This window comes from Thermobia domestica, chromosome 6 (assembly GCF_964235325.1).
Source record: "Thermobia domestica chromosome 6, izTheDome1.hap1.1, whole genome shotgun sequence".
Taxonomy (NCBI): Eukaryota; Metazoa; Arthropoda; class Insecta; order Zygentoma; family Lepismatidae; genus Thermobia; species Thermobia domestica.
The window spans coordinates 78,452,933-78,476,593 of record NC_137459.1 but is presented as its reverse complement, the minus strand read 5'-3'; the positions used below and the strand labels follow the sequence as shown (position 1 = coordinate 78,476,593).

Below are 23,661 nucleotides of genomic sequence, written 5' to 3'. Positions count from 1 at the left end.
GCAAGATAGAGGAGTAGCTTCCGTGTCCCATGTTTCAGTACTTCCGGGCGGATCTGATCAACTCCAGGCGCTTTGTTGTTGGGCAAGTGACAAATCTGACGCTCAACTTCCCTTGGTGTTACGACCTCAGGCAGGAGAAGTATTGGTTGAAAATGAAGCATGCGCATAGTGCCCTGAACGTCCTGATGAATGTGAGGAACGACAGGAGTCGCATTAGGTGTAAACTGCCACTCTAGAGATGCAGCAAATAAGTCTGCTTGCCCTTGGTCGTCATGTATGACTCCATGCGGACCTTGTAGTATTTGAGTATGACGAGAAGTCTCTCGGCGCTAGAAAAGGCGGGAATACTGCCAAATTTTAGTGTCATTAAGTGTGACCCCACGAAAAAGTGTCTCCCAGTACTGCTTGGTTTGTCGTCGAGTGATGGTCTTGATTTTGCGGCTTAAGGTGTTCCATAGAGTTTTGTAGAGTAGATGTCTGGTGCGCTGCCAAGTACTTCGAGCCCAGCGTTTGAGATGGATATAAAGACGAAGTAATGGAGAGTCACAGTGTGGATCCGACTGCGAGTCAGGAATTATTGATGTGCTGAGGGAGTCAGCCGTAGAGCAAGCGTAAGATGGGTGACCGCTTGATCAATTTCCGCAGGAGAATTTGGACGAGCGGCTATGACGAGTAAAGAATTTAATTCCTGCAGTTCGTAGTTCGGGAGATACGAGCGGGTGCAGGACGGGAGATATGACGATGAGAAATTTTGCAAAGGACCGGATCATGATCTGAGTCCAGTGCTGAGATCACGTAAGGGCGTGTAGCTAAGATGGTATTTTTGCTTAGGACTATGTCCAGCACATCCGGTTCTCCGCCTGCTTTAGGATGGTGAGTTGGATCAGGTTGCCCATAGGCGATGAACGGAGATGTGTGCAGATACCGGTGTAATACTCATCCGTTTTCTTTGGAACTCCTGCAGTGCCATTCCCCTGCAAATATGATTTTGGGGCCCAGTCGAAATGGCGTCGAAACCATTGGGATCTAAGTCATGTGCTGGAGAACGGTAACCCGTGACCAATATGAGAGGAATCCCGGGGAGGAAGACTTCTATAGCAAGGGCTTCTAGTGTGTGTAACGGGGGTAAAATGAGTTGTCTAGCCTTGAAACTTCGTTTCAGGGCAATCAGTAACACTCCTTTCCGTCGTTGAACTCGATCGAGGCGAAATAATTGGTAGTTGGGCAGACTCCAGTGTGCAACCTGGGCAGTGAAGTGAGTTTCCTGTATAAGCATGATGTCTACCTGATGTTCAGCTAGAAAACGAATTAGGAGACGCTTCTGGTCGGTAAGACCATCTGCATTCCAGGTTACAATAGTTATAGTGTGATGAATGAGTGGTTGTTTAGAAGCAACCATCAGCAATCATGTCAGCAAATATCTCTATGACGACAGCAGCCTTGGACGCAAGATCCGTGGCTTCCCGAAGTCTAGTAAATCCTTTCTTGATATGAGAGATAATGCGGCCAAAGTTAAAGGTTTTGATGTAAGTGAGGAGTGAATGGAGATTGAAGTCGTTGGAGGATGGTGTAGACGTACTATCTGGTGTGCTGGACGTAGAGAGAGCATCCTGATTTGGTGGTGTAGAACGGTCGCTGCGGAGTGCCTTATCAGCCAGTGAAGTTGTTACATTAGGACCGAAGCTAAGGCCAGGAGGAGTTGATTTCTTGAGAGCATCTGAGTAGGAGCGAAAGACGGGGCAACCTCGATAATTGGCTGGATGGTCCCCTCCGCAGTTTGCACAGGTTGCTGGTGTGGATGCATCTGGTAAGGCAGAGGCTTTCCTAAAATGACTTTGCCCACACTTGATACACTTGAGTTGAGCTTTGCAAGTGTCTTATGAATGACCAAGACGTTGGCAGCGGTAACATTGCAGAACACTCGGCGGCCGATACGGCTCAAATGTAACTTTATAATGAAGCAATACTATTATGTTGTAGATCTCCTGTATATTTGGAGTTTTCTCGAGGGAGATAAGAAAAAGGGGCATAAGAACCCTATCTCCACCAGTGGGGCCCCGACGAGACATTTGATAAATTGTGAGTGGCTTAAAGCCTAAGGTGATTAGTTCAGACTGAAGATCAGCGACGTCTGTATCTATGGGTAATTTGCGAACGACAACCTTTAGGGGTCGGTCACTTTTGGCGATGCCAGTAGCGTATTCTGTTTTCGTCTGTTCGCAGTAGTTTTTTAGTTGTGAAGTCGTCCCTAGAAGATACCTGAATCACGATACGTTTTTTGTTATGCCGAACCTGAGGCGATTCTCTGAGGGTCTTGGAAAGGTTTTTGGTAAAGTTGTTGGTGTTTTGGATGCCGTAAATATAAATAGGAGGTGGTTTAATCCCTTTGGTGGGTTTGGATCGTGGCTCTATCACAGGAGACCCGTCAGCTGTGAGAGTAGAGAGAGGCTCAAATCTGTTGCTTATTGGTAAAGCAGGGAAGTCTGTTGAAGGTTGTTGGCCCAGTGTGAACTCCAAGGACGAGCGACGTCGCTTTGGTGTAGTAACCAGGGTAAAGTCCATGGCATTGTCTTCCTGCTGTGGAGCAAGGGATGGGACGTCAGTCACTGACAGGTTAGTCGAGGATGGTCGTGGCTCGGCAGTAGCGCCGGAAGTGTTGGTCCGAACCAGCGGGACAAGAAATTCCTCAGGCTGGTATTGAGATCTGCTGACTTTCTTCGTTGGTACCTTAGTCTTCTTTTTCGAGATGACTGGGTTGGACGTAGCCATCATAGGAGCTGAGATGATGATATTTGAAAAATATAAGCTACCCTCCGAAGAGGAGAATATCATAATAAATTGTTAAGCCAAGAGAAATAGCAAGGTCGTCAAAAGATAATATCAATTTGGTGTGCCAACCTCCGTGGAGGTTTAAAAATAATTCGACGGTTGTTTCCTTCACCTCGATGAGGTAAGTAATCCAACCGTATATAAGATGTTCGCGAATAAATTCAACCAATGGGGATGGAACGCCTAAATGACTCGCTTATTTTTCTCCGCCAGCTATGGATACCGTATTTTTTAACCTGGTTAGAGCTCCAGGTGGCCAGTTCTATCACACCAAAGACATCACCTTCCAAGTATATCAGAAGTAACTAATAATTGACAGTGAGAATTTTACTTTTGGAGTTTATTATTTGCAATGAGCAAAGCTTTAGGTAATATATTTGACGTGTTTGCCAAGTAATAAATAACGCAACATGTTCTGCTGTAATCGGTCACGAAAATAATTTTGTAAACCTATGAACTGTCTGACAGTAGTTACATCAGTACAGTGCTGCCACCTATTGATCTTATATCATAGCTCAGCGGACGTTACAGAGTTTTTTAGTCATTCAGCTGTCATTCGTCGAAAAGTCTTTTTAACACCGCCTGGAGGAAAAACGACAACTTTCAATTTAAAATACTATAGCCATATTGCATGTTTTAAATACTAGGAGAATGAAAGTAAAAGTATATATTTGCATGGTATTATGGACATGCCATACACATGTGCAGTAGCCTATTTAAATGTGCTGTATCCACGCAAATGCACATGTGTACATAACGGCTTAGCACGGGTTATATAAATGTGTGCTTCATCCACGCAAATGCACATGTGCACCTGCACGGGTTATATAAATGTGTGCTTCATCCATGCAAATGCACATGTGCACATAACGGCTTAAGCACGGGTTATGTACACTCATGTCCAAAATTATTGTCACATGTTTATAAATATCTTTTTGTAGGAATATAATTTGATAATGAATTCACCCGGTATTTCTTGTAATGTTAGTATCTGTATGATTGGCAAATACATGTATGTGGTAAATTTCATGTCAAAAGAGCAGTAAATAAGAACAATAAAACGAAAACAAAACTTTCTTGTCTACTTAGCAACATTTCCTTTTACTCATTCTAATTTTCGTATTTATAATTCTTTTACTATGAAATTTACCACAAATATTAATTTCCCGATTATACACATAGCATCAGTATTAAAAGTACCTTGCAAAATTATTATCAAATCATATTGTCACAAGAAGACAGTTATAGATATGCGACAATCATTTTGGACATGAGTGTACATGTGCCTCATCCATGCAAATGCACAGGTGAACATAACGGCTTCAGCACGGGTTATATAAATGTGTGCTTCATCCATGCAAATGCACATATACGGGTTATATATGTGTTTCATCCACTCAAATTCACATGTACGGCTTAAGCATGGGTTATGTATGTGTGCATCATCCACACAAATGCACATCTGCACATGTACGGCTTATGCATGGATAGTGCACATGTGCCGTACATGTACGTGTTGTCTGGGTATATATATAGCAGGTTTGAAGGAATACTCTAATAGAAAATAAAATATTTAGGTGCCAAAAATAATCAGAAAAATATATATACTAATTGTTTATAACGTGCAGTTGGCAACACTGCACCAGAATAATAGCTCAGAGTGACCTTGCATGTTGTAATACCAAAACTGTTTCAAAGGAAAGTAGAATAAGTAGTCAAAACACTGGAATCTAACAGTTAGTGTATGCGGTGAATAGCCTCTTAGTACTACCAAGGGGGGGACCTCTGAGGCCCACAACACTTCCTTTATTTATAAATACAAAAAACAAAGCACTAAAAACTAAACAAGTACTTTCTTGACTAATGGGGTCAAGCTTGACAATATCAATTTTTTTTCAGATTTTTTTATGCAATTAGAAGTGTTAGAAAATATAACAAAAATAATATTCCCCTTGGTGTTCCTAGGGTTAAGTTACTTGGAACGTACCAACCAAATAATGCGACTACGATAGGAAGGTTAGTCGTTTCGTAGAATTTCACAGTTGCATGGATCATAATGCGTCAGTGATCCATTGGTAGTATACGCGACAAGAGAGACAGGGTTCCCATGACAGATGTGTCCCCACAACGAACAAAGAACATAAAGAAAAGAATAGTTCGCGCTTGGGGCTGCCCAAGCTGACCGCCAAAACAATCACAAGCACCACGATCTCGCAAAAGCTACACAGTCGGTTGGAGGCAAACGTCCCCGAGTTCCTTTCGTACGATTACTTTTGTCATCCCTTACCCTCTGAGAGCGTCTTTGGTAGTGTTGAGAGAGATTGTAGTGGCGAGGTGAGTGAACGGCAATGAAATTCAATGATGAGGGTCATTATTTCGCCTCAAACAAGAGACGATCGTGTGTATGTGTTCACAGGAGGCATGCAAACGGAAAAATTTACCGTATGTCCCAATTCACCATATAGGATAAACAAATGTCTTTCTAATATGGGAGGCAATAAGCTAAACATCCGGTTCGCTTCTGGTCTTCGTTCAAGGGAGTACGACTATTCCGTCGTACAATAGTTAGGACGGTCAATTCTGTCCTTCAAACTTATCTAGACACTTTGCAGGACCTCACTTCCAGAACTCGCGCTCTCATATTGCCAGGGACCCAGTGTACTCTACTCGGTATATGCTTTCCACCCTACCTAATCTGCTAAGTCTTCGCACTTAATACCTATCAGACATGATGAAACAGCATCTGACTACCAACCGGGTTCCTCCAACTACCATCGTAAAGTTTTCTGCGCAAAAAAACTGCTTGTGTAATCGCTCAGGGTGCTTGCGCATGCTATTAAGTACTATATGCTTTTCTAACGCCCTATATTTTTCCCCAAAGAAATACGCAAGGGGAAAAAATCATCTTCAACCATGCTCTGGTTTTAAGCGCACGTGTCGCAACTATAGTTTTGATGTGTGGGCAACCAACTACGCACACTCGACGCTGTGTGCTTACTAAAGCGTGAAGAAAACAAGGAGTTTCATTTTATAGTGTGAAACTATGACAGACTTACAAATTATGCGAATTATATACTAAACTTGAAGTAGTACGCCTATAACTACTGGTTCCAGTACATTAATAAGATCAAATGTTCGTTGGACGCTGAATCCATATCAAAAGGCCACTACTCGCCATCCTTACTGTTCTTGCTCTACGGCGATTAAGGATGAAACCTGAAATGGTTAATTTGAACCATTTCCGGTTTGAATAGAGGGTTAACGGAAAAGATAGAATTTTCTTGGGAAGTTAAATGAACCGCAAAAAACGCATCTCGATATATCTTACTGTTTTTGGTCTATGAAAATCAGTATTGAAACCGGGAACAATGGTAAATTTGAACCACTAGCGTTTGTGGTAGAGTGTTGTGATTATAATGTTCTCCTCAAACCCTGAGTCGATTGCAGAAAACTGTTTGTCGGCATGTATTACTAAATTTGTTCTATGGTGATATGTCTTCAAACCGGAAATTGTTTATTTGAATCACTTCCGGTTTGCATAGACGGTTAATGGAGCAAACTGACCCCCTATTCCTGGGAATCTGAATCGACTGCAAAACCGCTTACATATAGCTCTCCGCACAGGTAGAAATGAAGCGCTTCACTGCGGACAAATTTGGCGGTTACTGTAACAACATGCTGTTCCGTCATGAAGCGCTCCATTCCTACCCTTACATGAACCGGATGATGATTATGCGCTACTCAGCGTTCCGCGACTACTAACCACAAATACAACACATGAAAATCGTAAAACGTTCAGTGCTGACAACTTACTAGAACAGTAATAGCGGATACTCTTTATGGGACACCATTTATAAGATGCTTGTGCTTTGGGATAGAAAATTAAAAGGAGTTATGATATACAGACTACAAACATTTTAGCATTCTATCATGAACGATGAGCTCCCTTGTGGCTAAGCGGTTAGAATACGCGCCTTTGGTGTAGGAGACCCGGGTTCGACTCCTAGCGAGAGCTCATGTGGTTCGGATTCCACGTTAATCAATAGGTCCCGTCTCATATAGCCTCACTGCTGAAAGGAACGTTAAACTCAAAATCAACTCAATATATCTTAATTATTACTAGGGCGATCATATGTTCCGTTTTGAGCTTTACGTATCCCGGCCGTCCCGTCAGTAGATAGAAAAAGTAGCGTTTGTCCCGTTTTGTGCAAGTGAAATAAGTAAATAACAAACCCAGTACATTTACTCCTTGTAAAAGTATTAATAATAAATAACTAAGAGGCAAGGATTGAACTGAAATTCCCTACATTAAACATGATCTATAATTCGCAGTACTGCTCGAAAGGCAGCAGAGGTTTTGGCAGTTACTTGTGTGTTTCACAAACTTCAACGTGTCTTTCCTTTTTCATAAGTATCGAATTACTTGACCCCACCCTGTAACAAAGAGAGAGACACAGAGGAGGGGAGCTCTGATGTCAGGGCGCTGATAAGAACAAAGGTAGGCCTAAAAGTCCAGGGCTGGTAATTCAGCACCAGTAGCAATCCTAGCCACATTCTTTTCTGGCGACTTCTGGCATTCTTCAGTTCAAAAGTCAACTTCTCATCTGATGTAATATCAAGGATTCGAGCTAGGGCAAAGGAGCAAATGCAGGCAGCATCATGTCCTACTATATTGTAAGTTCAATGCTATTTATATTTTATAGTTTATATACATCATGTAATTTTACAATATAAATATACTAGGTGTTGCTAAGGTAAACAGGAACTAATTTACGCACTTCACCTGTTTCCCATTTCTCATTATTTTTAAAAAACTGGAACCTGTCCCGTTTTCAGCTGAAAATTTTATGGTCACCCTAATTATTGCTCAATGGAAATCAGTAGAGTCAATCCATTCTAAGTGATTAAGCATGTGCCGCTCGACCATCTCCAAAAAATCTAATTTTTTCATGAATGTTTATGTACTATATCAGGGCACTTCAAAACCACAATTATTTATTTTTTTTTACAACATCTCATGGCGACACAGGGGCTGCCGCCATTTTGCGCTTTTTTTCTAGATTTTAGGAGTTTACGTTGTTTTGAACATATCAGCATGTGTTTGTCCTAACAAATTGAAAATTGCTGGACGTCTCCACCTCGTGCAGAGCTAAAACTTTGATCTCAACATTTTTGCCTAAAACCACTTGAAGGGGGTGAAATCAGGGTCTGAAGTAGCAACATTTTTGGACATTGAAAACATGTTTTGGAAGAGGAAACAACTGACGCAGAGGTCTCAATTTGGGTGTGCATGTAGTAGGGGACATAAGTTAATACACAAAAATTTAGAGACCTGTAGCTGCTCCCAAAGGCCAGAAAAAAAAATCGTGAAGTTGGGGAATTATGCCAATTTAGTATATTTCACTGTCCAATATCTCCAACGGGTCTGGATTTAAAAAATCTGAAATTTTGGGAACAGTTAGTCCTTTAGTATACCATAAGTCAGTGGGTCTGATAAAACAGTGTTACAACTAGAGGAAAGAAACGAGCTTGAGAGCCTTGACTGGACTAACCATTCAGCCTACTTTATTTTACTTCACAACAAATTTCAAGTAGATTTTATGAACAAAACGCCTCCTAGAGTATGACATCATTATTTAATACTTTGACCACCTTCTGCTCAAAAACACAAAAGGCGCTTTTTTGTGTGTTGTGGTATACTAAAGGACTAACTATTCCAAAAATGTCAGATTTTTCTATCCAGGCCCATTGGAGATATTGGACAGTGAAGTATGCTAAATTGGCATAATTCCCCAACTTCACGATTTTTTCAGACCTTTGGGAGCAGCTACAGGTCTGTAAATTTTTGTGTATTAACTTATGTCCCCGTATTACATACACACACAAATTTAGACCTCTACGCCAGTTGTTTCCTCTTCCCAAACATGTTTTCAATGTCCAAAAATGTTGCTACTGCAGACCCTGATTTCACCCCCTTCAAGTGGTTTTAGGCAAAAATGTTAAGAGATCAAAGTTTTAGCTCCGCATGAAGTGGAGACGTCCAGCAATTTTCAATTTGTTAGGACAAATATGTGCTGAGTTATTCAAAACAACGTAAACGTCTAAAATCGAAAAAACGCAAAATGACCGCAGCCGTTGCGTCGCCATGGGATGTTATAAAAAATAATTAATTGTGGTTTTGAAGTGCCCTGATATAGGATAAACATTCATGATTTTTTTTTAAAAGGTCGAGCGGCAATTTTTCTTTTTTCTCGATCACTTTGCATGGATTGACCCAGTATTGAACTCGCAATAGTAAATTTGAACCACTTCCGGTTTTGATAATCTGTTGTGGATGACCATGTTATATTTATTGTCTTGGCACGCTGAATCGTTTACAAAAAAAAAAAAAAAAAAAAAAAAAAAATCTCGCTTTCTTTTCAAGCTTTTGTTCTATGGCGATAAACGTTGAAACCTGAAATGAACCACTTCGGTTTGAATAGATCGTTAACGAAGGAAATGAATTCTATTTTTAGGACGCTGAATCAACTGCAAAACAACCGCGTCTCGATATTTCTTAGTTTTGGCTCTTATATGTGTCACGGGAGGACGAACAAGCCGTTCTACAATATTTCCGACACTTATGCATACCATAGTTTGAAAATTTGAAAAATACGACAGAAATAGAATATCACACTAATTTCACGAAGAAAAAAAATAAAATATGTATTTGTTCCTCGTCGTTGAGCATTTCAAAATCTCAAAACAATGTACTGGAAGCAATCCAATATCCATAAAATGAGTAGGTTTAATATAAAATATCAAAATTTCCTGATTAATTCTCTAAATCAAGAAGAAAAGTACTCATGGGTTATCCCTACCAAATTCCTCTCTGAAAAAGAAGTATGGGCTTCCACTCGAGCACTGACACTCTTAACTCAGAATCACTTATCTGAGTTCACTAAAAATTCCAAATCTTATGGACCCTATCATTCCCTATAAACTACTATGCCTCCGAGAAATCTGTCAGTAAAAGTGCTGTGATACGATCCTCGATGTGCCCTTAACCGAAGGACTTCTACATCAAATTGATGATGATATGAATGGTCTCCACTCGTATTTATAAGTATCAGCCTAAGGGACGCATTCTCCCCTCCACTCTCTCCTACAAAAAAAAAAAAGAAAAAAAGAAAAAAAAAAAAGAAACCTTCGTGGCCGGAAAGCAGAAACCCTTCTCTTCCCTCCTTCCTACAACTGGTTGGCTATATTTGAAAAATAAAACCTTTTCTTTTTTAATCTGAAATAGCTAAAAAGTAATATGATTTTTTTTTACTTTAAGTATGATTAAATGCACTAAATGGAATATACATAGAATAAACCAAATTATATACATAATAATAATAATACTAAATTAACATATTAACACCAAAAATTGTATACCGGCCTGAATTTTCTTTCATTAAATTTATACCAATTATCATACAAAGAGCATTTATATTTAATAATTATTTTATTATATTACAAGCAGTGGCACAAAGTTTCACTTGCAGTCCATGAACAAGAAGCTTTGTAATTCTCCGTTGAAGAACAGTTAAGACGTCCGCCAAGCCTCAACGCTGCACAACCATCAGCGAGTCGGTAGAAGAGATGGAAAGAGAACATTGAGGGGATCATCGCAATAAATCCCGTTACTGTATCACCTATCCTAATGTTGTCTTCAAATCTTAAACTCCTTCTCTCCTCTTTACCATCACATCTATTTTTCTCATTCTTGTAAGTTTTTAGTTTCATTTGTGCAACCTAGGTCCAAGATTTCAGTAATAGTTGAAAATAATCAGAAGAGAGTGTCAGCCAAAATCCTCGAACTCCCCGTAGATGCACAACACCTTTTCGAGATGAAACTACATTTTCACGATACTTTTCGAGACGAGATAGCCTCAAAATCTTTGAAATCTTTGAGTTTTACGTCCCATGGTTATGCCGGTTAAGCTAAAGGAGACGGTGATGATGAGTAATGAATGAAATGGTGGAATGAAGAAAGTGGGAGGAAACGGGAGAACCCCGAGAAAACCCACAAGCACGGTGTTTGTTCACCACAAAGTTCACTTGGCGGGAGTTGGGATCGAACCCGGAACCCCTAGCACCAGAGATGAACGCTCTACCACTGAGCCACCGCGGCCCGAGAAAGCCTCAAATCTTATATCATGGACAACAATAGGGAAAATCACTAAGTGTATATATATTGAGTACCAAAAGGAAAGTACGAAAGTTCAATAATAAAGCGCTCATCTCTTGCTCCAAGGGTCATTTGTTAAATTTTAGACCATGACATGTAAATCTGTGGTCTGGTAGACACCATATCCGTGGGCTTAGTTCTTCCCTTTCTTTTCGTCTTCTTATTTCAATTTCCTTAATCATAATCACTTTTTCTTTCATCATCTGTCTCCTTCAGCCTTTTGAACATATTTGTGAGATGTTAAAACTACAGATTACATTTTATTTCACTGCAAATAAACCAATAACGCAGTCTCTTGTATTTCCAGAATCACTTTTCACTGGTCGCACCTTGGGCTCTGATGGAAATTACTTGTGAGTGGAAGATAAATATTGTTATATGTAAATTCACTATATCAAGTAATACGGCACTTGTAAACTACTATGCATGAATTCTTTTGCATGTTTCCCTGTCCACGCCTCCCCCCTCCCAAAAAAATCCATGATTGCCGTCTTTATTGAAAATGCTAATCTCTCTTGAAAACAAGAATGTTTTACAGCAAGCACTAGGTTACTTGGAACAGTCATCTGCCTGCAGACAATACGTGGAAGCTCAGCGTATGCACCTTTGGCATGGAAGATTCGGATTCGATTCCCGGCCTGAGCTCATGTGCTTCGGATCACATGTTAAACTGTAGGTCCACATAGCCTCGCTGCTGAAGGGAACGCTACACTCAAAAAAATGAAATCAAAATTAAATACGTGCAAGCGTCCAACTTACAATTGTGTACCAACTTGAGTCAGATACGTGAATTCCTCTTCGGCGTTCTTAAATGCGTACTATTCTACTGAAGTAAGAAAACCCTGCTTTGTGATGATAATAATAATAGTAGGTTATTCAAGTTATCAGTCAACTACCTACGTACAATGGACAAATTAGCTTTTGGGCTTCAACTAGTGACAGTTTTCACTGCATTGTAATAAATCTTGTCATGTATAATTATTCATATCAAACAAATTATAAAACTTGTAAAAATAAATTTATTTCAGTCGTACAAATTGTACAGAAAGTATATGTAAATACAGGTAAATTGTATTTTTTAATAACTTTTTCTATATAGAAATACTCAAAATTTTAATCCATATAAAATAGTAAGTTTCCTGCAAACAGTTTTGTACTAACAGGCTCTAAAAAGGAAATAACATGCATTTTGCAAGTTAAGCTACTCCTGCAAACTGGGTCCTATTGCTAGCAAAAGTGCATCCCTACCTCATACGTGTTCCAACGATTTGTCGTCTGGAATGTATGAACCAATTTGAGTATGGTTTCAGCAGTTAAGAAAAATGTGTGCTCTCTGCACACAGGAGAGAAAAAAAAAATTCAATTTAGGTAATGTTTCATTTTATAGAAATAAACTTCATTTTTTGCTAAATATATATATATATATATATATATATATATATATATATTAAAAGTCAGCCCACTAGTTTCCAACATACACATAGAACACACATAGAAGTGGAGATACACTTCTGTTAATAACACCATTACAGCTTACTTCAATCTAAAGACAAAGTACTTGTTTTACGTATTCAGCACCTGTGCAGGCTGCGTGTACACTGTATGTACAAGCTGCATTCCCAGAAAATGTTTATTTTATATGTTCAGTACCTATATTTGGAATAAAACGGAACTTTCATTGCCTGTATTAATCAATTAACAGACAGGCACTTTTAAGGTATGTACAGGCACGTTAATTTTAAGTCAACCACATGCCTGTGTCAAGTAGGCATTTAAACTGCTCTAATTACACATGATTTTTCAAACAATGAATTTCTTAACACATGAAAATAGACAATGCGGAACATAACACGTAATTCTTTAAAATACGAAATGTTTAATCTTTGTTCCAACTATACGCACCAAGATATGAGACTAGATACCATTAGGACTAGTAGAACACTAGACCCATTACTATCACATTAAAAAAGTTTAACACAAATGTATCACAGATTAACATTGTAGTATAAAAATAAGACTATCACAACTTGTCTTATAAATAAACTAACTAAGATGTTTTAAGCCCACTGGAAATGGTTACACTTGGCTTCAGGATCATCTTTACGACCATCGCCACGTGCGCAACAATAGAACCTGCGGTTTAGATTTCGGCCTGGTTTCTTTACAACACGAAGAACACATGGCTCCCTGTGACCTTTGCACTTCGGTGGGGTCTTAGGACCAGTTAGTAAATTTTTCCATGCCACTGCAGCATTTTTATTTGGCTTTATACTAGTGACACGGTCTTCTGGCGTAGTCGATATTTCAGAAGGCTGGCTATTGATGTTTGCCAGATCCGGCAAACTATCCTCTGATGTCACTGGCATAGTCTTTATCTCATTTTTTTGGGTATTATTCTCACTCAAAATACTTATTACACCCTGCTGATCACTCTTCGGTACATTACTCTTGATTGCAATGGACTCAGAGTCAAACAGGTCTCCTTTGATATCACGTTCACCTGATGCATTAGGATCACTAACCAAGGTATCTGGGTCATCCGTATTTCTTGTAATATTCTCAAAGGCTAGAGCCACACTATCACAGCTTCCAGCTTTCTGCAGAGAAGCATTTGAATGACTACTCGCTGATTCTGCATCAAAAGTTTCTTCAAAATTCGTCTGAGAGGCATTTAATCCAGTACGTTGGCTCATCGAGCTCTCATCGGAATCACACCAGCTAATATAACTGTTCTGTGTATCACTTTTGCATGTACTGAATTGTTCTGCACTAAGATTCCTTTTATTCATATCAGAGTCATCAAATGCTATACGGCAGCTCACTGAGCTTGCATGAGATTCATCGCGATTGTCATCACTGTTTTGCGAATCGCTTTTGCTACCTTGGAATGACGGCTTACATTGTAGGAAGTTAGTTATCTTTTTCTGATAAATAGCTTTTTTGTTTTTACTTTTCTTCTTCAAATCCAAGGCACCCTGAACTCTGAAGTTAAACGGAGATTCATTCGAGGATTTTCGTTTCATCTGGCTTTCATTTTGCTTATTACCACTGAGTTCTTCACTGGACTGTCCATCTCGCGAGCATTTATTTGCTTTGCCAAAGTATCTCTGAAGCTTTTGCTGAATTCCGCATAATTCAGGAAAATACTTGGAACACGCCAGCGCTAATTTTGGTGCACAAAGCGTTTTCACTGCGATCATACAACTAACTGGGCAATGATCACTACCGTCAATATCTTGCAACACTTCTGATTGAGTGAAAAAATTCATAAGATCTTGTGCTGCCAGGATATAGTCAATACGAGTTCCGAAGTTTGTAGAACGTGCATTTAATCTTGTGCACCAACATGTGAAAGCCTTTTCCCGAGCAGGATAGAAATAACGAAATGAGTCATATAATTTCATTGGATTGTCAACATTAGCCTTTGACGAACTATCTATTAAAACCTCGTCCAACCATTTTCTTCCTGGATCATTCTCAAATTCATCCTGCAAGTAGACATATTAAAAATACAAAATAAAAATGCATATCAAAAATACAAAATGAAAATATATATTAAAAACAAGTAGCTATAGACTTGAGTTGGGCGCCATGTTGGAATGCAGGATCACATGATAATATTTGCCAGGCTATAAGCAATGAGAGTATAGTTCAGGAACATTAAATTAATGGAATAAGTAGCTCGGTAAAGTACAGAGAAGAGGAGGAGTTAGATATCTTTCTATATGTATATTTACCTGAAATACGCGTTCTTCGCACGGAAAAAATAAGTTAATGTAAAATATTTAAGTCTCCTTCCCCTTTTGATACACATTTCAATGAAAGTGTAATGAGAAAAACTCGTAAGACATTGTGCATAAATACCCTCCCCAGAATATGCCCTTTGATCCAAGTGACATGATAAAAATCCATCTTGGAGTAGGTACGAACTACATTCCAAAAGTCATTTCAAATGGGTCAGCCGTTTTCCCGGTCACAAAACCTATAGATTCGACACTAATTTCAGTCAGTTTGGACATTTTATTTCTCAACTCTTCTACCCCCCCATGACGATGGAGTTGAACTTGGACTTAAATGAAACGAAATGAAATCTTTGAGTTTTACGTCCCACGGTTATGCCGGTTAGGCTAAAGGAGACGGTGATGATGAGTAATGAATAAAATGGTGGAATGAGGAATGTGGGAGGAAACGGGAGAACCCCGAGAACCCACGAGCGTGGTGTTTGGCCACCACAAAGTCCACACGGCACGAGCTGGGATCGAACCAGGGACCCCAAGCACCGGAGGTGAACGCTCTACCACTGAGCCACCGCGTACCCCACCTTGAACTTAAACAGTAAGTAGTGTTACTATAGTATACTACGATTATCTTTTCATGTTACCTCTTCCCACCCCAACCCTAGTAGCTAAACTTAAGCTTAGACGGCATCGAGAGTGTCACTATTCATCTCATTATGCTACCCTGAAAACAATGCACTCGACTCTACTATTGACGTTTTTCGATTATTTTTATATGTCACCGCTTACCACCCTACTTGGAGGAGTGCTAATGGTATCTTATCCCCACAGTATTTGTTTTCAGACTTTAAGTTCAATGTGAACCAAGTTTGGTTGAAATTGCTACAGGTGTTCTCGAGTAATGCTGGAAAATAAATGCACACACACGTAAATGTATATGTTTTTGTATGCACCGGCCAATCCGGAAGTTCTGGGTGTGATATTCTCACGCTTGAAAGATACATGTTGTAAAAAAAGCACAGATTGTTAGCTCGTTCCTATCGTTCATACAGTATCATAATAATTGTATTTTGATATCTTAAGAATATCGGTTTTAAACATTTAAACATTTAATCTCGTGCAAATATAAAAAAAAAAAGAAAAGAAAAGAAAGAAAAATCTGCTTTCCGGATGTGACTCACGCGAGCCATGAAACCGGAGATGCCACTCTTCAATTACAGAACTCTGTAAATACTTAGACATTTTGGATCAATCAAAAATTTTAGAGTGGAAAGGAGATTGCAAGCTTTCGTATGATATGCAAATTCCGGATGTGGCATGTGTGAATAAATATAAGTTAATTCTATTTAATACAAACAAAGTCCCTTGAATGATTGAGAATAAACAATTAAAAAAAAATAACATTTCTTCAGAGCGTAATTTGAAATACACACAGGGTTTCTCAAAAGTCCCCTGACATTGGCTAACTGTTATTATCAGAGTTACAACAAAATGTAAGACGGGAAACCGACTCCAAATATAATGTTTTCAATCTAAAGTGAAGGTTTTTAAAAAAAAAAAAAAAAAAATCGGACGAGCGGCTTGGTCTGTATACTCTTTATGCGCCCAATGTTAAATGAAAATGAAACGTTGCCATTTACCTCGACCCACAATGAAGTGAATGCACTTACTGTCTTTTATGCTAATGTATCGATGGCCAGCCCGTATTTCAAACATGCCCGCATTTCAAACATTCACTTTATGTTGTGGGTCCAGAATTAAGCAGATGGTAAAATTAGGAGAACGTATTACGGATTACCTACCTCATAATAGTAAAAATATTATCACACAACACTACGATTTGTATGCGCCCCCCATTGTACAGTCAGCGACTGTAATAAGTGGAGGTTGGATACATAAGAAATGATAGCTTTTTCCAGTAGCAGGATAGTTTCACTCTATGTCTGATAGTTGGACAACCAACATGACAGCAAATACGTGCCCGAAAACATAACATGCCAGGATATTCCTCCACTTGGAGGAAAAAGTATTACTATCTGAGAGCATCACTTAGAGAAACAACCACGAGATAAATCTGCAGAAATTCCATTCCCTTTAAGATCAAACAGATAGAAATTAATGCAAAGGAAACGAAAACAATAATACGCATCATGCAGAGACCGAAAAAGTATGGAAAGCTAAACAAAATAAGAAAAGAAGGAAAGGAAAGAGCAAAAGACATGGGAATAAATTAAATTTTAACACTTAAGGATAAACAGTGTCCGTCTTTCCCCCTGCCCCCATTGTGGGTTTTCTCCCTTCATAGGATAAATCTCTTTCAGTATCAAACGCGAACATCATTTATAGTGTTGGAAAAAATTTAACTCAGTCTAGGCCGAGACTCGAACCCCACCCCCTTAGATTGACAGTCTCACGCGGTATCCACTTACCTACACAGGCTCTATCTATAAGTCAGCTATTACCCGCGCTGTTATCAAACGTGTTAACTCAGCCATTGTCGGTGAGCCACCCCAGTTCCATTTGAAGTTTAAATTTTATTTACCTCACTTAGCCATCTATGTGTGTGTGCGTGTGTGTCGAATTGATTTTGGATTAAAAGAGCGACTTCGTAAATTTACGGAACGCGTGTTAACACGACAGTAAGGACATCTCGTAACGTCGTTGTTACGTAACACACGCAATGTAAATAAAGTTTCAAAACCAGAAGTCGGAAGATATGCCGTGGGTAAGTCGGTAAGACGTCTGCTTGCTGAGTGGAGAAAGCCGGGTTCAAATCTGGGCTGTTACGTTTTTTTTTTGTTCCGTTGAAAATACATTTCTATATTTTTGCGTTTGAAATTGCTTTCTTTCATTTTTTGTAGATTATCTTAAATTAGTGAAGGCCAAGTAAGATCAGATTACATATATGTCTGCTTTATCTGTGTGTACAGTCCAGAGATGGAGTGAGTCAATTGGGTCAAGATTTGTGAGTAGGTCAGTGGATCGTGGGTCCACAGGACGTGATTCACTGTGACACACTACCCACCGTGACCTCTCTGACTCACACTGACCCTACGTTTTAAATTTTAAGGTCTCCCTCTTTATTCGGCCTCCCTCCTTATTATTAAATTCAATGTATAGATAATTATTCAGTTGAGTTGATTTTGAGTTTAGCGCCCTTTTCAGCAGCGAGTCTATATGAGACGGGACCTACTGATTAACATAGAAACCGAAAAACATGAGCTCCCGTTGGGAATCAAACCAGGGTCTTCCACGCCACAGGTATATAATAGTGTCTTATATAGCAGTTAATATTTTTGCTATAAAGTATCAAATAACTAAACATTTGATGTAAATAAATGAGAAACCTAAAATATTGCAGATTACTGCAATTGCGATTTAATTCAATTTTAAGCATTATACATCCATATGATTGTTAAAGTTGCTTTATAAAGATGCAGATTATGAATTATAGTAATTTTTTCAATGAAATGAAATTAAATTAAGTTTGACGTCTCATGCTTATGTCGGCGAGGTAAAGGAGACGGTGATGATGAGAAGTGAACGAAAATTGTGCAACGATGTAGGTAGGAGGAAACAGGAGAATCCTGAGGAAACGAACGCACACGGTGTTTCTTCACCACAAATCTGACTTTGTGCAAGCTGGGATCGAACCAAGGACCCCATGCACCAGAGGTGAACGCTCTACCACTAAGCCACTTTGGCCCTATGAAAAATACAACCATATTTATTCTCTCTCTCTCTCTCTCCATTTTTATATAGGTGTCAGAAGCATGAATAATTTTCATTTTGGGGGGTGCGGTGGCTCAGTGGTAGAGCGTTCACCTCCGGTGCTTCGGGTCCCTAATTCGATCCCAGCTCGCGCCGTTTGGACTTTGTGGTGGACAAACGCCGTGCTGGTGGGTTTTCTCGGGGTTCTCCCGTTTCCTCCCACTTTCTTCATTCCACCATTTCACTCCTTTCTCATTATCACCGTCTCCTTTAGCCTAACCGGCATAACCATGGGACGTTAAACATAAAGATTTCATTTTATTTCAATTTTTGTTTTGAACGTATGGTTTCAAGCTGGTATTAAACTCAGAACTCTGATCTTAATGAGTTGAATTGATTTGGAGTTTAACGTCTCTTTCAACAGCAAGACCATATGACGTGGACATATTGATTAACGTAAAACCCGAACCATGTAAACTCCCGCCGTGTGGTGGTGATTGTGATTTTGAGTTTAACTGCCCGGTCAGCAGCGTGGCTATAGGAGACGTGGACCTACTGATTAAAATGGAATACGAAACACATGAGCTCCCACCGGGAATCGAACCCGGGTCTCCCACGATAAAGTCGTGCGTACGCTAACTCCCACCGGGAATTGAAATCTGTTCTCATTGTAAGAATGTTAACGTTCCTTATTTTACCGGTTTTTGTATAACTTCATGGACCAAATTTCACAGAAGTAAATCCCCACGGTAAGCAGGTTTGCATATCCAGACTCCTAAGTATGAAAACATTTACGCTCACTTCAACCTCAAACAATTCATGAATTGAAGAATAAAGGATAATATTCCCGATAAAGTATATGGTTTGAAAAATACCATATAGGAGAGGGACATATCAGTCCTTTCTGCTCATGGAGTTATTAAAACAGGATCATCGGGCAGTGGTCTTTACCATTGAAAGATATTGCTTCTAAAATATTTCCAAGTAACTTCCAATTTTCTTGTTCTTGTTGTGGGGCTCAATGGTAAACCGCTTACCCTGGTGCGTGTGGTCTTTATTGTTTCGATCCCCGGCCAAGTAAGTTTGCGTTGGACAAGATCGTATCCGTAGGTTTTCTCAGGGTACTCCCGCTTTTTGCCACTTTTCATTCAACCAATTCTTCTATCATCATTGACTTCCTTTAAACATTGGAGAGGTCTTGGTCCCTTGAGCATTGCGGTGATGTAAGAAATCAGATTCGATCCCAAGCATTTGGGTTGTGATGTAAACCTTTGCTATGGTTCAGTCTCAGTATTTTATTACGCGAGGTAAAACCATCCATACAGCTATAAATGTTGTTCTATCTTACGCAACCAGGTATTGATATTGAGCCAATGCGGAACCACATTTTTGGCGCTTTGAGGCCAGGAACTGACTTCGAACATTACGCTGTTTTCAAACGACTAGGATCTTTCCAATGTTACCATCCGCGTCCAACAACCCCATGTTTAAAAGGGGAATAGAAAGAACCCGTGTCTAAAACTTCCGGACCCAGTTTCTTGACGTTCAAGTTTAGGGATCGACTTCTGACATCACAATTGTGCTCAACGGATCAAAACCTTTCAAATGCTGCCAACGCCGTCCAACAACTTCATCTTTAATAGGTGAATAGAAGGGACCCGAATCCATAACGTCAGGACGCCATTCCTTGAGTTGCGTGGCCTGGGCCAGACTTCTGACATTACTACTGCACTCAGGGGACCCGGACCTTTCCAACGCTACCACTCGCGTCCAGCAACTCCATGTCTAACATGGTCGTCCTGACGTAGGAGGATCGACTCCATGCTTTTTTCATAATTATTCTCCAAATGGATTTGTATACAAGGTAGTTTGGCAAGTTTAGCAGCAGGTCTAAAATAAGCCTCTTCAGAGTGGCTCTTATTTGTTAAAGAATACATAACGATCGCTTTTGGCTGTTGCAATGGTCTGTCTAAGCGGTTTGATAAAAAAGAAAAAACAGCGTAGCATAACAACAAAAAGGTGTTTCTCTTATATGTTAAAAATAAAAGCACAGAAAGAAAAAGTCAAAGTTTGGTAAGGTGAGTGTCGGGGGACGCCGAATTCTACTTCGCCCCGGGCAACGAAATTTCTAGCTACGGCTCTGAACTCCAACACTTATCGGTCATTCAGAGTCTCATCCCTTACCTACAACAGCGTAGTTTGATTAACCTGTTATACCAAAACGTTTGGAAAGAACCTTTGAGTGTGACTTATTGATAGCTATGCAATATGTTGACAGAGTGCTAGTCTTCAGTTTAGCAACGAAGGTGCCCTTAGGCGAAATTTCACGTTGCTCTCTACTTTTGTCTGTGCCTTGTAAATCGTAACATTATGTTTAAAGGCAAGCAGAAACAACGTCAGTTGCAGAGCCACTGATAAGGCGTTTGTGTCTTTTACACAAATAATTTTTGCCTGATTGCTGTTTGAAGCCTTTTTGCATTATACACTATAAAACAACATATCCAGATTCAGAGAAATACACAGAAAGTTTAAAGAAGAGGGTTAAAAATATCATTATTATTCAGATGCTTCATTATTATTATTATTATTATTATTATTATTATTATTATTATTATTATTATTATTATTATTATTATTATTATTATTATTATTATTATTTTCTTGAGTACAGAGATACAAAGAACAAGAACTCCGTCACTATTAACATGGAAGCGAAAATGACTTCGAATTGGAAATAATAGATCAATGCATTTAATTTCGAGGAGAGGCTATAGGGCAGACACGGATCCAGGGAGCGATCGGGGCAATTGCCCCCCTCCCACGGAAGAGGAAGCTTTCTTATTTTATATATAAATAAAACCCATCCCAAAATTTGGAGCTCTTAAAACTAGCTAAGTAGCAGTACTACAATCCACTTCCCCCCCCCAGAAGTCCGTTCTGGATCCGCCCCTGCTACAGGGGTACTTTAGAGTTCACTGCTTTTCCTTGCAATCCACGCTCATTGCTGGATAAGTATTATATTTTATTATATTATTTGTCAAATTGAGCGAAATAGTTTTACAGCAGCGGCAAATTCAACAATTAGGTTTTGGAAAAACAACTCATTGGTTCAAACACACACAGAAAGAGAGAGTCCATTTGTTCGGGATGTTTTTTGAGGTTCGCGGCGTCTCCCAAGAAGAAATCTTGCTAAAACATATGTTGTTTTTAACAAGGAACGTAAATGGGTATCAGGTATATCAGTACTTCAAATGAAAAGCAAAAAGAAAAGAGAGATAAAGACGAGTAATTTCCTATACTGTATTTTTGGCATTGAAGAATACCGTTACTGTTTTATTGATCTACTGTACGCACTTCTGCGTTTTACTAACCAACCCACAATCATGCTATATATACCATATATCGGCTAGGTCCAATCTGCTGCCAATGCGCCTTTTCTTCAAGGAACATTTTTTTTATTATTATTATTACACGCTCAGAAACAAGGATAATCACCCGAAACCTGAGAAGATCTGGAGAATGACCCAGTAACAATAAACTGACAAAGGGAAGGAAATACAAAAGTGGAAAACTATTGTAATCCAAAGTCGAGGCATTTTTTCTTGCAATAACCGACCCTTCAAGTCGGGGGAAGTTTCTTGAAATAATACGAGGGCTATCCAGAAAGTAGATTACGTTTTCGTCTGTGTCCGCTAGGGGCGGGGCTAGCGCGGCCATCTTGGGGTCAGAGCGTTGCGCAGCTCAGTCGGCATCTAGCCGTACTAGTGAGAGGTTCGTGCTGTGCTCCGTTAAGATACTGTGACGGTTTGAAATGTCTGCGTTAATTGAAAATCCCGCGAGCTGCGAGGTGCGTGCAGTAATAAGGTTTCTGACAGCAAAAAACTGTAAACCGATAGAAATCTATCGGCAGCTGTGTGAAGTGTATGGGGACAACATTATCACTGAAGGTGGAGTGCGACAGTGGGTCATAAGATTTAAAAATGGCCGAACCAATGTTCACGACGAAGATCGAAGTGGGAGACCCAGCAAAGTGACAGCCGAACTTGTCGAAAAAGTCGATGTTAAAGTCCGTGAAAATCGAAAGTTCACAATAACGGAACTTTCTTTGAGTTTTCCACAAATTTCGCGAAGTTTGTTGCACGAAATCATCAGCGAAAAGCTTGGTTACCACAAGTTTTGTGCAAGATGGATTCCAAAAATCTTGACAGAGGACCACAAAAATCAGCGAATGGCTGCAGCGTTGCACTTTTTGGACGCCTACAATAAGGATGGTGACTCTTTACTCGATCGCATCGTTACTGGTGACGAAACATGGGTGAAACACGTGAACTGTGAAACGAAATTGCAATCAATGCAGTGGGGGCACACAGGTTCTCCCCAAAAACCCAAGAAATGCATGCAAACAATGTCGGCAAGGAAGATGATGGCGACTGTTTTTTGGGACAGAAAAGGTGTGATTTTGGTGGACTTCCTGGAAAGAGGCACTACAATAAACGCTCAAAGGTATTGCCAAACTCTGCAAAACCTCAGAAGAGCAATTCAAAACAAGCGCAGAGGAATGTTGAGCTCTAAGATCTTGTTGATTCACGACAACGCCCGGCCCCACACGGCAAATGTCACGCGTGAAGTTCTTGAATCTTTTCAGTGGGAGTTGTTTCCTCATCCGCCGTACAGTCCCGACCTGGCACCGAGCGACTTCCACCTATTCCCAGCAATGAAGAAGTGGCTGGCTATGCAGCGTTTTGATGACGACGAACAGCTGCAAGAAGAGGTAACGAAGTGGTTGAAGTCGCAGGCGGCCGAATTTTTCGACGAAGGAATTTCCAAGCTCGTACATCGCTACGATAAATGCCTTAATTTGAATGGTGACTATGTCGAAAAGTAGTATTTGTGTGTGGCTTTCATCTGTATATAATAAAATTTGTTTCCTATACTTTGTTGATTTTTTATTCCAAAACGTAATCTACTTTCTGGATAGCCCTCGTAGTAATATATTTTTAACTTGCTCCTTATTTTAGCTTATGTAGCAATTTAAGACACAAAGATGTATCGCAATTTGCAATACATTTTTCAACTTGCAGTGCAAACATGTAAATGCAATGTTGCATTTCCATGTTTGCGCTGCATTGCATTCCCATTTGCACTGCAAACTGCGATGCGATACTCCAT

At 39.7% G+C, this 23,661-nt stretch overlaps 1 protein-coding gene across 1 annotated transcript in view; it reads right to left on the bottom strand.

Moving 5' to 3' along the window:
- Window positions 1-12,039: 12,039 nt before the first annotated feature.
- LOC145688070 (DNA-(apurinic or apyrimidinic site) endonuclease 2-like) overlaps window positions 12,040-23,661 on the bottom strand; it is a 39,898-nt gene continuing 28,276 nt past the window's right edge. The window contains exon 5 of the mRNA XM_081761785.1: window positions 12,040-14,532. Within this exon, the coding sequence (XP_081617911.1) occupies window positions 13,102-14,532 (1,431 nt within the window). The 3' untranslated portion in view covers window positions 12,040-13,101. The remainder of the gene's footprint in view (window positions 14,533-23,661) is intronic.